The sequence below is a fragment of the Homarus americanus genome, unplaced genomic scaffold (genome assembly GCF_018991925.1).
Source record: "Homarus americanus isolate GMGI-L3 unplaced genomic scaffold, GMGI_Hamer_2.0 scaffold24260, whole genome shotgun sequence".
NCBI classification, from domain to species: Eukaryota; Metazoa; Arthropoda; class Malacostraca; order Decapoda; family Nephropidae; genus Homarus; species Homarus americanus.
The window spans coordinates 100,001-114,523 of NW_024721079.1; the positions used below are offsets into that span (position 1 = coordinate 100,001).

Below are 14,523 nucleotides of genomic sequence, written 5' to 3' on the forward strand. Positions count from 1 at the left end.
TCACTCCCTTGATGACGATGCTTTAACCCTTTGATGACCATAATTTAACCCCTTGATGAGGATGATGCTTTAACCCTTGAGGATGATGGTTTAACCCCTTCTGTATGGTGATTTAACCCCTTTACAACTATCATTAACACACCTACCTTTACCGTCCTACCTGCAGCTCTGCCATCACTTACACTAATGGGTTTTTACCACACACACCTTGACTTGGTTTTACTAAAGTGACAACGTTGAATAAAGTGATTTAGGAGAGAGGCTCACCTGGCGGGCTATACTAACCTAACCTAACCTAACCTAACCTAACCTAACCTACCCTAACCAAACCCTAACCTAACCAACACACCCTACCCCTGCCTAACCTACCCTAACCTACCCTACCTAACCTACTAACCTAACCTAACCTACCCCTAACCTACCCTACCCCTAACTTACTAACTAACCTACTAACCTACCCTACCCTAACCTACCCTACCCTAACCTAACCTACCCTAGCCTACCCCCACCTAACCCTAACCTACCTTTAACCTACCCCCTTTACTAACCTAACCTACCCCTAACCTACCCCTACCCCTATTAACCTACCTAACCTACCCTACCCCTAACCTACCCCTAACTAACCTACTACCTACCTACCTACCCCTAACCTGCCTACCCTAACCTACCCCTACCTACCTACCCTGCCTACCTACCTAACTAGTGCTTAAACCTAACCAGCACAGACAGATAGATAGACAGACAAAAAACAAACACATAAACAAACAGACAGACAAACAGATCAGTTAAAGTTTAACTGTCTGTTTTTAACTGTTAAACAGACAGTTAAGAGAGAGAGTACTCCATGCGCCTGTGTTGTGTTCGGGGCCACAAACCTGTTATATTCATGCCCTCTAATGGGTCGTCGGTAAGTTTAGGAGGATTATGGTGATACAACCATCACTCACTCAACCTAACCTACCTGTCTATCTGTCTGTCTATGTCTGTATATATGTATATATATCTCTCTCTGTCTGTCTATATCTATTTGTCTATCTATCTACCTGTCTGTCTCTTTCCATTTGTCTATCTCTCTATCTGTCTGTCTATATATCTATTTGTTCCTATTTTTCCACCAGTCTGTCTCTCCGTCTCTGTTCATCTCTGTCTGTCTGTCTGTCTCGTCACCCCCACATCACGCCACAATAACCCATCACAAAACTCAACAACATTTAAGCACGTTTCCCCTTTCATTTTTTTTAATACCATAAATGTGATTTTATCGTCAACAAAAACCAAACTATTGGAAAAAAAATCCCACCACCGACCCGTTATTTACACGGCTATAAAACAACAAGGGATCGAACCCGGGTGCTCGAGTAATGTTTTATATCTAGGATGAACAAGATGTGGTCTATTTATGTGGTGAGGGATTAAGTGTTTAGTGGAGTGGTGCTTTGTTCGTCCTGGGAGTAAAAACCGCTAGTGGGGAGGTAGGGAGGGGGCGAGCAGGTGGGGAGGGGGCGAGCAGGTGGGGGAGGAAGAATGGAGGGAATTGGTGGGGGAGGAAGAATGGAGGGAATTGATGGGGAGGAAGAATGGAAGGAGTAGGTGGGGGAGGAAGAATGGAAGGAGTAGGTGGGGGAGGAATTGTGTGAGGTGTAGGTGAGGGTAATCTCTCTCTCTCTCTCTCTCTCACTGGGACCTAACCTAACCTAACCTCCTTATTAAGAACGCTCTAAAACACCGCATTCAAAACGCTGTAACTCTTGGGGCGGCCACGACTGGTTCCACTCCTTTAACCCGACCGTCCGACCATCCGACCGCCCGATCACCCGACCATCCGACCATCCGACAGTCCGACCATCCGACCACCAACTTATCGGTTATAGAGAAAATAGGAAATCCATAAGTCATCCAGACGTTCTTATTAAAATTCCGACTCGGGGAATTATCGTCTCCATGATGAGTCTCCCAGGCCCCAGGAGACCATCTGTGAGTCTCCCAGGCCCCAGGAGATCATCGGTGAGTCTCTCAGGCCCCAGGAGACCATCGGTGAGTCTCTCAGGCCCCAGGAGACCATCTGTGAGTCTCCCAGGCCCCAGGAGATCATCGGTGAGTCTCTCAGGCCCCAGGAGACCATCGGTGAGTCTCCCAGGCCCCAGGAGACCATCGGTGAGTCTCTCAGGCCCCAGGAGACCATCGGTGAGTCTCCCAGGCCCCAGGAGACCATCTGTGAGTCTCCCAGGCCCCAGGAGATCATCGGTGAGTCTCCCAGGCCCCAGGAGACCATCGGTGAGTCTCCCAGGCCCCAGGAGACCATCTGTGAGTCTCCCAGGCCCCAGGAGACCATCGGTGAGTCTCCCAGGCCCGAGGAGACCATCTGTGAGTCTCCCAGGCCCCAGGAGATCATCGGTGAGTCTCCCAGGCCCCAGGAGACCATCGGTGAGTCTCCCAGGCCCCAGGAGACCATCGGTGAGTCTCCCAAGCCCCAAGGAGACCATCGGTGAGTCTCCCAGGCCCCAGGAGACCATCTGTGAGTCTCTCACTCTCTATGTGTGTGTGTGTGTGTGTGTCTGCATCAGGTCACTTTTAACAGTAATTAAATAATTGAGTAAGAACAGGGATTCCTAATTACTAAACTTTGGCTCCTAATAATGAGATTCCAAAAACCTTTAATTCCCATCCCCACCACCATTGTTTGTACATCACACACACACACACATTACCGAGCCAGGAAGGTGTAACTCATCACACGTTAATTTACGACTGAACTCATTAGCTCAGGTGAATCAAAAATCCCAGGTAAGTTATGAATTCAATTACCCTGATTGTTAGGGTGGCATTATTCTTTTTTTTTTTTTTTTTATTTCATTTTTTGCATGTCTACATTCGTTGGTGTAATCATTTTTTCTTTGATTATTTGTGATTATGGTTCATTCTTTATGTCTGTTATTGTTATCATCATTATTATTATTATTAGTAGTAGTAGTAGTAGTAGTAGTAGTAGCTTTTCGTCTCATCCCCCTGAACAAAGACCCAGGGTGTAGGTCTATAGGAGAGGGGGAAGTGCTAAGACGGATCATTGGAAATGCATAATGGAGGTGGTCATTGATGATGTCAGGGCAGCTGCAGGGAACCTGGAAGTATGTGCTGGCCACCAGGCTGGGGGTGAAGCTGTCATTCACGCCATGAGAAAGATATTTGAGCAGCGCGATTGTGAGGCATTCAACATAATCAACCACAAGGCTACACTGCACAACATCAAGATCAATGTATGTTAAAAACGCCTACAGCAACCCGACAAGCTTTAAGGCCCAAAGAGGAGATACTACCATAGTCAACTAAGGCAACTACGCAGGGGGTTCCAGTCGCCATGGCAATGTACGCAATAGGTCTATCCGTGTTCCAACATACAATAAAACTATGAAACAACCAAGGTCAAGCAGGTGGCTTATGGTGCTGACCTTACAGGAGCAGGACAAGTGGAGGACATCAAAAAGTGGTGGGACCTGATAATATCACATGGTCCACAAATCGGGTACCACCCAAATGCCAGCAAGTCCTTCCTCAATGTGAAGTCAGAATACCATAACCGGGCTATAGAGGTGTTCGGCGGAGTGAGGTCAAAATAACAAAGGACGGCCAAAGACGTCTAGGTACGAAAATCGGTACGAATGACTTCAAGACCGAGTACGTGACGGGAAAGGTAAATGAGTGGATGAAAGAAATCCAAGCTCTGTCGGAGACTGCTAAAACTGAGCCACATGCATCGTTTGCGGCATTCACCCACGGAATCGAGCATCGCTGGAATTACCTGATGCGCACTATCCCCGATATCGGATCTCTCCTCCACCCTCTGGAAGAAACCATCAAGGTCACTTTTATCCCAACACTAGTGAAAAACCATTATTTAAACCCAGCAGAAAGGTCACTCATTGCACTACCACCGAGACTGGGAGGAATAGGATTGACTAATCCAGAGGCGCTTGCCGCCACAGAACATCAGAACTCGGTCAAGCTCACGGCAACCGTTACTCAGCACATAATAGCTAAGAACGCAGCAAGTCAGGTGGATACCAACGACTTAAACAAGATTCGACGGTCCATTACAGCAGAACGGTATCACACCCAAAGTGATAAACTTCAACAACTGAGGCTGCAATAGTCAGAGAACTTGAAAAAAGTAACTATAGCGCAGGAGGTGGACGCCTCGAACTGGCTAACAACGTTACCGATAAGGGCAAAAGGCTTCATCCTTAATAAACAAGAATTCACAGATACCATTGCACTAAGGTACGGGAGGCCATTAGGTTTGCCCTCCCAATGCGTGTGTGCTTCATCCTACGGCATCGACCACGTCATGGTGTATAAGAGAGGGGGCTTCATATGCATGAGACATGACGGAGTAAGGGATCTCACAGCAAATATGCTGAAGGAAATCTGTCATAATGTCACGGTGGAACCGACCCTCCTTCTATTGGACGGTGAGAATTTCCATCACAGAACTTCAAACACATCCAACGAAGCCCTTGTGGACGTTAGTGCTCGAGGATTCTTGACACGGCGACAGTGAGATTTTTTGACATAAGTATTTTCGACCCCATGGTCGCATGTCCCTGTAACCTAGCTCTCGATGCTGCACACAGGAGGAACGAGAATAACAAGAACAGGGCATAAGGGGAGAGAATTCAGAATGTGGATCAGGGCAGCTTCACTCATCTGGTGTTCACAACCTCTGGCGGGAAGGGACCAAGTGCAAGATGCTTCTACGCCAGACTGGTGGAGGTGTTGTCTGAGCAAAGCAGCAGCCCAGAAGCCACGTTGCAGGCTGGTTGAGAAGCCAACTGTACTTCTCTCTGCTTAGGTTTGTACTGCTTTGCCTCAGGGGAACGAGATCATCGGCCCTAAAGCCGACAACAGTTGCAGATATTGACTGAGGCAACAGTCACTGAATGCCGCATAGATATGCAGCTCAACTTACTCAACACAGCTAGAGTAGTTACTTATGTATTAGGATATGTAATATTAAGGTAATAAAATCGCGGTGAAGGTGTGGCTATTGAGGGAGGCTGTAGGCCACGTTTAAAAAAAAAGTAGTATAAAATGGTGGCGAAGGTATGGCTATAAGGGAAGGTTGGAGGCCATTGAAAAAAAAGTAGTAGTAGTGGTGGTGGTTATTGAAGTAATGGTGGTGGTAGTTGACGCAGGTAGTGATGGTAGTAGGCGCTGGAAATAGTAATAGTGAGTAGTGGTAGGCAGAGGTAGTAATGGTGGTGATGCTGGTAATTGACGCATGTATTAAGGGGTGGTGGTGGGTGGAGGTAGTGGAAGAGGTAAGGTCTGGGTCGGGTTGGATCGGTAGGAGAGGTCGGTGTCGAGCTCGGTGCCTCGGTCAGTCGTGGTGTGGCAGTGGTCGGGCGAGGTTGTAGTGCTATACGCTCTCTCTCTTCCCCTCTCAGTCCCTCCCTCTTTCGCTGACGAGAACTTGTCAACAACAACAGAAAAACTCTACTTGCTGACGTCCACCAAGATGTCAGCCCCAAGTGTAATAGCAAAGTAGATAATGTACTTACCATGGAGGAGAAGTACTTACCATGGCGTAGATAATGTACTTACCATGGAATAGATAAAGTACTTACCATGGTATACACTCAAACACTGACTTACTCTCGTAGAAAATCATTGTTTGTGAATCTGTTTTGGGATAAGATAGAAGACTCCTAATTCCTGACCAGGTAAGAGTGTGTGTATTTACATGAGTGTGTTTATGTTGACGTGAGTGTGTTTTTAAGTGCTTAGTTTACGTGAGTGTGTTTTAAGTGTGTTTATGTTGACGTGAGTGTGTTTTTAAGTGTGTTTATGTTGACGTGAGTGTGTTTATAAGTGCGACAGTGTTTACGGTAGACTGTGTACTTACAAATCCATGTTTACAAAGTTTCAATAAATAAATAAATAACCGGTGGCGACATCACTAACGAGCTGCCTTTACTTAATTATCAAAGGTTAATATTATTCAGGACTACAAGCAAGAATAGTTAACTAACTAACCAAACAACCAACCAGCTGATAACTCACTAACCAACCAGCTGATAACTCACTAACCAACCAGCTGATAACTCACTAACCAACCAGCTGATAACTCACTAACCAACCAGCTGATAACTCACTAACCAACCAGCTGATAACTAACTAACTAACGAATCAACCAACGTCATTACATAACATTACGCACAGTACCTAATAGTTATCACATTGGCCCCGCTGGGACTTGTGGAGGAAAGAGAACAAGTATTTAATTACTAGATAATGATGTGTGTGTGTGTGTGGGTGTGTGTGTGTGTGTGTGTGTGTGTGTGTGTGTGTGTACAATACAGGAAATACGATACAAATAATATAATAGAATAATAATACAACACAAGCAATAGAGTACAGGTAATACAACACAGGTAATACAACACAGGTAATACAACACAGGTAATACAACACAGGTAATACAACACAGGTAATACATAATACAATCACACTGTATCTTAAAAGGTTCCTCGGGCAACACCTCAAGATATATATTTACCTGTAGTAATTGGTGGAAATATTACCTGGGCGGGAGGTAGAGTTAGGAAGAGTGGGAAGTAGTCAGGTAGAGTGGGGGGTAGTTAGGTAGAGTGACAGGTATAGTGGGAGGTAGAGTGACAGGTATAGTGGGAGGTAGAGTGACAGGTATAGTGGGAGATAGAGTGACAGGTATAGTGGGAGGTAGAGTAAGTCAGTGAGTTAAGGTGTCTCTCAGGTGTGCTTCACAAGGCACCATCAGTTTTATGGGGGAAATATATGAATATTGGTGTCTCTGTTTTGTGCCATGTTCATGAGAGTCTTCTAACTTAACCTCTCTTAAACTAACCTAACGTAATTTACTCTAGCCTAACCTAACATTCTAATGGACTATAGTATATGTTAGTTCGAAGTCCTTTAAATATGAAACCTCTATTAACGGATTATATGTAAGAGGTTTGTCCGTTAAATGGAAGTGCGTTATAAGGAGGCTTCACTTGTTTTATATATAAATAAACACAATATTTTGCCGGTCTAACAGTTCTCGTCTCTTCTCGAGCATAAAAACAACATATTATTATAATGTATTTTACTACAAGTGTACCTGATTTATGTGTCGCTGAGAGAGAGACAGACAGACAGACAGACGAAGACACAAATAAACAGAAAAAGAGACAGACAGACAAAGAGAGACAAAAGACGCAGACAAAGGGAGAGAAAAGAGACAAGGAGAGAAAAAAGGAGACAGACGGAGAAAGGAAGAAAAAAGACAAAAGAGAGGAATGGCAACACACACACACAGCTGATCATCAACTTAGTTTACGTCAGTGTTAAGAGCCGCGGTCATTCATCATTGTCTCACTTGTTTTATGAATGGCTGCAGCCTTCACCTGTCAGGCCGTCGAGTGAGGCATTAATGAAGTCTTACCTCACCCAACTGCTCTTTATTATTGTTGTTTTCCATCTACTATCCATTGCATATTTTTCTAGGTGTGTCAGTATAGGTGTGTCAGCACAGGTGTGGCAGCACAGGTGTGGCAGTACAGGTGTGGCAGAACGGTCTGACAGACCTTGCGGCATCACCAGAACTGCAAGGTCCAGGTGGCACTTGAGGTGACACTTAAGGTGGCACTAGTATCAAACACTGAACATCACCACAATTTGTATTCATCTGCAACATCCAGGAAGCCTTTGGCGGTGCAGCGGCGGATGTGTACGGTCCAGTGACGAGGTTCCTGAAGGGGGTTGGGGGGGAGGGAGGTGTGAGGAGGAGAGGGAAGATAGGCTGGGGAGTGAGGGTGTGGCTGGGGGTGAGGGGAACAGGAGGGGTGGCTGGTCGGTGAAGGGGAGAGGGAAAATAGGCTGGGGGTGAGGAGAGGAGTGAGAGAGGGGAGGGGTGGCAAAGGGGGAGAAGGAAAGAGGGGTATATCTGGAGGGTGAGGGGGAGAGGGAGGGGTTGCTGGGGGTGAGGAGGGGGGGGGAGGCGTTACGCTACAGTGGGTGAGGTTATTGTGACCACCTCGTTCAGTATTTTATTTCCGAGAATTCTTTTTCAACATCGCGGAGTTTTTGTTTGTTGACAGTATGTGTGTGTCTGTTACCACCACACACCACACCACCATCACATCACCAGTTCACCACTACCATACGAGCACCACACCACACAAGACTCCACACCACCACCACACTTGGGCGGATCCAGGAATATCAAAAGGGGGGTCCAAGAAGTTGTGGGCGGGGGAACATGGCGAGCCTACCGTGCTGGGGGTTTGGAGAGCACTGTAAGCCCCAGAATTTTTATTTCTATTTATTTTTTAATCTAACCAATATCATGGGAGTCTTGAGGCCATTTTGAAGCCATGTGCACTTGATATTAGGAGATATTCTGAGGTCAATAGTAATTATTTTTACTGTAAAAAAAATGCCTAAGTCAATACTGCCTTAAAGAAAGGGTATTGGCTTTTCTGATGACAAAGGAGGAGTCAGCACCCCCCCCCCCCGCCACACTACCACATCATCACATCACCACTACCACACGAGCACCACACCACCAAACACTAAACCAACCACACTAGCACCACACCACCATTACCACCACACCACCACCACACACACATCCATTCTTGGCCAACACACAACTTCTTGCCACAAGTTTAGATTCAGAACAAATTCGAACATTGGAAAATCTTCTAAACTTAAATCACGTCTTTTATTTGTCGGGTCAAGAACAGCTATTGATAACATGTAGCATTATCACACACACAGACACACACAGACACAGACACACTCACACAGACACACACACACACAGACACAGACACACACACACAGACACACACACACACACACACACACACAGACACACACAGACACACACACACAGACACACACACACACACACACACAGACACACACACACACACACTCACACACACACACACACACACACACACACACACACACAATGTTATCTCCCAGCTACTGTAGGTAAAACATTTCCTGTTGACAAAATACACATAATAAGTTATTCTGAAAAGGTTAGTCCAAATGAATCATTCTTCCGTGTGAGGCTGTAATTCGGCTGTAATGAAATGCTGTAATGTTGCTCTAATGTGAATGTAATGTAATGTGAGTGTTATGTTATGCCGTAATGAGGTTATAATAAGGATGTAACGTGACTGTAATGATGCTGTACTTTGACTGTAATTTGAGTGTAATGATGTAATGTGACTGTAATGATGCTGTACTTTGACTGTAATTTGAGTGTAATGTGACTATAATGTAATGAGGCTTTATATTTTAAATACACACACAACCTAATCTTTTTTATAACAATATTCTTTATTTCCTTCTACTGTACAAACATACAGACAAACCCGTATGTCTATCTATATATTTTCGGGTGTATATAAATCTAGTATAAAATTCCTCTACGCTATAATAACCAACGTCAATATAAAACTCATCGTGATGTATATAAAAAAATATAAATTAATATAACTTGGTAATTTATACAGCCTTTTTTACCACAATGATATATATATATACACGGTACCATTACATAACTGTCCAATAATGTAATATAATTGTAGACGTAGAGATGACTGGGTGTGGGTGAAGGAGGGTGTAGAGATGACTGGGTGTGGGTGGGTGTAGAGATGACTGGGTGTGGGTGAAGGAGTGGGTGTAGAGATGACTGGGTGTGGGTGAAGGAGTGGGTGTAGAGATGACTGGGTGTGGGTGAAGGAGTGGGTGTAGAGATGACTGGGTGTGGGTGAAGGAGTAGGTGTAGAGATGACTGGGTGTGGGTGAAGGAGTGGGTGTAGAGATGACTGGGTGTGGGTGAAGGAGTGGGTGTGGGTGTGGATGATGGTGTAGAGATGGCTGGGTGTAGATGTAGACGGGGGTGTAGGTGCAGACGTGGGTGTACATGTAGGTGCAGGAATGGGTGTACATATAGGTGTAGGTGTAAACATGGGTGCACATAGAGGTGAAGGACTGGGTGTAAGTGTGACACCCGCTGTGTACTTACCATTACCCGGTGTAGTCCTTCAAGCACTGCGTTAGTTTGTGCTGACAGGTGAGCGTTCCATTGTCTCTCTCTCTCTCTCTCTTTCATTATTATCTTTTCTCACTTCCTCTCTCTCGCACACAGATACATGTATTTGTTCACACACACACACACACACACACACACCCACACACATTTAGGCGCACATACATGAATATACACACACACACACACACGTACAGTAAGTACGCATACATGCATATACACATACACGTAGGTACATATACATTCATATACACACATACACATAGGTACACATACATGCATACACACACACACACACACACACACACGTAGGTACACATACATGATATACACACACACGTAGGTACACATACATGCATACACATACACACACACACACGTAGGTACACATACATACATATATACACACACACGTAGGTACACATACATGTATATATACACACACACGTAGGTACACATACATGCATATAAACACACACATGTAGGTACACATACATACATACATATATACACACACGTAGGTACATATACATGCATATATACACACACGAAGGTACACACACAACAAAACACCCACAAATAATCATAAAATATCAATCATTATTCTATCCATCCTAGAAAAAAATTAAACTAAGGTAAAGACACGGGCATGACTCCCACCTGCAGTAATTACACCGTCCTGGGAAAAAATGCTTTGTCATAACTCACAGCAAAGGAACCGCTGAAATTACGCTGAGGATTGTGTCATTTTTTACTCATTATATTTTTTGTTTTCTTTATCTCTCTGTCTGTCTCTTTGTGTACTCTCTCTCTCACTGTATGTCTTTTTTTGTGTATGTGTGTGTGTGTTTTTGCGTTCGTATGTGTGCATGTATGTATGGTAGTGTGTGTGTATATGTATGTGAATGTGTATGTTAGTATGTGTGTGTGTGTGTGTCTGCGTTTACGTTTGTATGTGTGTATGTGTTTGTGTATGTATATATGTTAGTGTGTGTGTGTGTGTGTCTGTGTTTGTATGTAGGTATGTATGTATATGTGTTTGTGTGAGTGTCCGTGGCTGTGTGTGTGTGCGTCTGTGTATGTGTATGTCTGTCTGTCTGTCTATTTAACAGCCACAAAAACCATTTTACGGTTATAAGAAAAATTCATATAAATTTATTTTTTCAGATTAAAATTTTACCCAAATGACAAAAAAAAATCACAATTTTTTAGTGAAATTGGAGAGAATTTTTCGCGCATATTTTTCCACATCAATTTTTTCCCAGAATTAGAATATATATATGTGTGTTAAATTATTATTCCGGCGTGTAAAAAAGTACTAGAATTTATAGTGCAATAAATAGGAAAAAAATGCTGTATGGTGGATGAATTAATTCTCAGGCCTGGAAAAGGTCAGAATTTATGAAGTAATATTATTAAGAACATTCTGAAGTGTGGAAAAAGTGATGCTGTGAGATAATGACGGAGACAGACAGACAGACAGACAGACAGAAAAACAAATAGAGGCCGACAGAGCCAGATAAAGATAGACAGATACAGGCAGATAGACACATAGACAGACAGACAAACAGATGCATATACAGTAGACATACAGACTGACAGACAGATAGATAGAGACAGACAGAAATATAGATAGAGACAAACAGACAGACAGATACAGACAGACAGACAGATAGATGAGACAGACAGAAATATTATAGATGAGACAAACAGACAGACAGATAGATAGAGACAGACAGAAATATAGATAGAGACAAACAGACAGATAGATACAGGGACAGACAGACAGACAGATACAGGGACAGACAGACAGATACAGGGACAGACAGACAAAATCAGTCATCAGGAGAAGAACGATGATTCAGGAGAACATTATGAATTCCAAAGATTATTGAAGCAAAAACTGCTGTTGTGGTGCTGTACCTCCCTGCTGTGTGGTGCTGTACCTCCCTGCTGTGTGGTGCTGTACCTCCCTGCTGTGTGGTGCTGTACCTCCCTGCTGTTGTGGTGCTGTACCTCCCTGCTGTGTGGTGCTGTACCTCCTCGTTGTTGTGGCGTGCTGTACCTGCTGTGTGGTGCTGTTCCCTGCTGTGTGGTGCTGTACCTCCCTGCTGTGTGGTGCCACCCTGCTGTGTGGTGTGCTGTACCTGCTGTTGTGGTGCTGTACCTCCCTGCTGTGTGGTGCGCTGTACCTCCTGCTGTGGTGCTGTACCTCCCTGCTGTGTGGTGCTGTACCTCCCTGCTGTGTGTGCTGTACCTCCCTGCTGTGTGGTGCTGCCCCTGCTGTGTGGTGCTGTACCTCCTCCTCCCCTAACTCGGTGTGTGGTGGTGGTGCAACTGTGGCTGTACCTACCTCTCCTCTCCACTCTTCATCCCTACCCCCCCCACCCCTTTTTACTCTGTGTGGTGGTTGTACCTCCCTGCTGTGTGGTGCTGGTACCTCCTGCTGTGTGGTGCTGCAATTCCTCCCTCCCCTAACTGGTGTGTGGGTAGTGGTGCAACTGTGGCTGCACCTGCCTCTCCCTCTCCACTCCCTCATCCCACCTCCCCACCCCTTTACTCCTGTGTGAGGTTCAGCAGCAGCTGTTCTAGTTCCTGCTGTGTGTGTGTGTGTGTGTGTGTGTGTGTGTGTGTGTGTGTGTGAACCCAGTAAGTACACTCAGCCTCGAGCAAGTCCTCAGGTGTTTGGTTCAAGAGGTCATGTGTGTGAATACTGAGATCCTCTTCCTCTTCCTTACCTGGGTACGAGAGAGAGAGAGAGAGAGAGAGAATCACAAACATGCTCACCTTCCATCGTACTACGTCTACAGCATCTTGTTATATGTCTCTTTTGTCTCTCTCTCTACCTATCCATCTGTGTCTAACTCTATATATTTCTATTTGTTTCCCTCACACACACACACACACACACACACACACACACACACACACACACACACACACACACACACACACACATACATGGGTCGTGTTGCATTGTTGAATCTTATCTTTAATAATCTTTTCATCTCTCTGTCTTTCTCTGTCTCTTTATCCCTGACTCTCTCTCTCTCACACACAGACAGGTGAGTCGCATTTCACTGGCCTCAAACACCACCACAAACAACATGAAAGAGGTGAAGTAGTTTATTTTTTTCATGTGTCGAGATGTCACGTTCTGGCAGAGGAGAGGGCAGCAGCGAGAGCTTTCTGCCGAGTCCCGGTGAAAATTTGGGTACAATTTCAATTTCGATCCGTTTTGTGTAGTTCTGGAGCAGTCAGTGCAAGTTCAATGCATTCAAAGGCAGCTCAAAGTATTCAAAGGCAGTTCAAAGTATTCATAGCAAGTCCAAACCAGGAGGAAGATGGACTGAGGAAGGGAAGGATGGGGGAGAGGGGAGAGGATAGTAGGTAGGATGGGAGAGGGATAGTAGGGAGGATGGGAGAGGGATAGTAGGTAGGATGGAAGAGGGATACTAAGGAGGATTGGAGAGGGATAGTAGGGAGGATGGGAAGGGGATAGTAGGTAGGATGGGAGAGGGATAGTAGGGAGGATGACTGACAGAGGGAAGGAAGAAAGGAGTAAGGATTATAGAGAAAGAAAGAACTCAACACAAAATACACCATCTTGATCACATAACTTAAATAAAATATCCTCACCACCACAACACACTAACTGTACTCATAATCTCTTGTGTTTCAGAGATGTACTGCAGGGTCGTCCTCACCACCACAACACACCAACAGTACTCATAATCTCTTGTGTTTCAGAGATGTACTGCAGGGTCGTCCTCACCACCACAACACACTAACTGTACTCATAATCTCTTGTGTTTCAGAGATGTACTGGGCAGGGTCGTCCTCACCACCACAACACACTAACTGTACTCATAATCTCTTGTGTTTCAGAGGTGTACTGCAGGGTCGTCCTCACCACCACAACACACTAACTGTACTCATAATCTCTTGTGTTTCAGAGATGTACTGCAGGGTCGTCCTCACCACCACAACACACTAACTGTACTCATAATCTCTTGTGTTTCAGAGATGTACTGGGCAGGGTCGTCCTCACCACCACAACACACTAACTGTACTCATAATCTCTTGTGTTTCAGAGATGTACTGCAGGGTCGTCCTCACCACCACAACACACTAACTGTACTCATAATCTCTTGTGTTTCAGAGATGTACTGCAGGGTCGTCCTCACCACCACAACACACTAACTGTACTCATAATCTCTTGTGTTTCAGAGATGTACTGCAGGGTCGTCCTCACCACCACAACACACTAACTGTACTCATAATCTCTTGTGTTTCAGAGATGTACTGCAGGGTCGTCCTCACCACCACAACACACTAACTGTACTCATAATCTCTTGTGTTTCAGAGATGTACTGCAGGGTCGTCCTCACCACCACAACACACTAACTGTACTCATAATCTCTTGTGTTTCAGAG

The 14,523-nt window shown here is 44.9% G+C and overlaps 2 protein-coding genes across 2 annotated transcripts in view; both read left to right on the forward strand.

Annotated features, from left to right (window-relative positions):
* The first annotated feature begins 844 nt into the window (after nucleotides 1-844).
* On the forward strand, nucleotides 845-2,489 carry LOC121861325 (skin secretory protein xP2-like). The gene is made up of 2 exons (XM_042358973.1): nucleotides 845-907; nucleotides 1,965-2,489. Exons 1-2 carry the CDS (start codon nucleotides 845-847, stop codon nucleotides 2,487-2,489), a joined length of 588 nt encoding a protein of 195 aa, XP_042214907.1.
* Nucleotides 2,490-5,379: 2,890 nt separating this feature from the next.
* The window catches only part of LOC121861377 (dipeptidase 1-like), a 24,036-nt gene continuing 14,892 nt past the window's right edge, over nucleotides 5,380-14,523 (forward strand). Inside the window, exon 1 of the mRNA XM_042359028.1 lies at nucleotides 5,380-5,717. The gene's annotated coding sequence lies outside the window, so the exon portion shown is untranslated. The remainder of the gene's footprint in view (nucleotides 5,718-14,523) is intronic.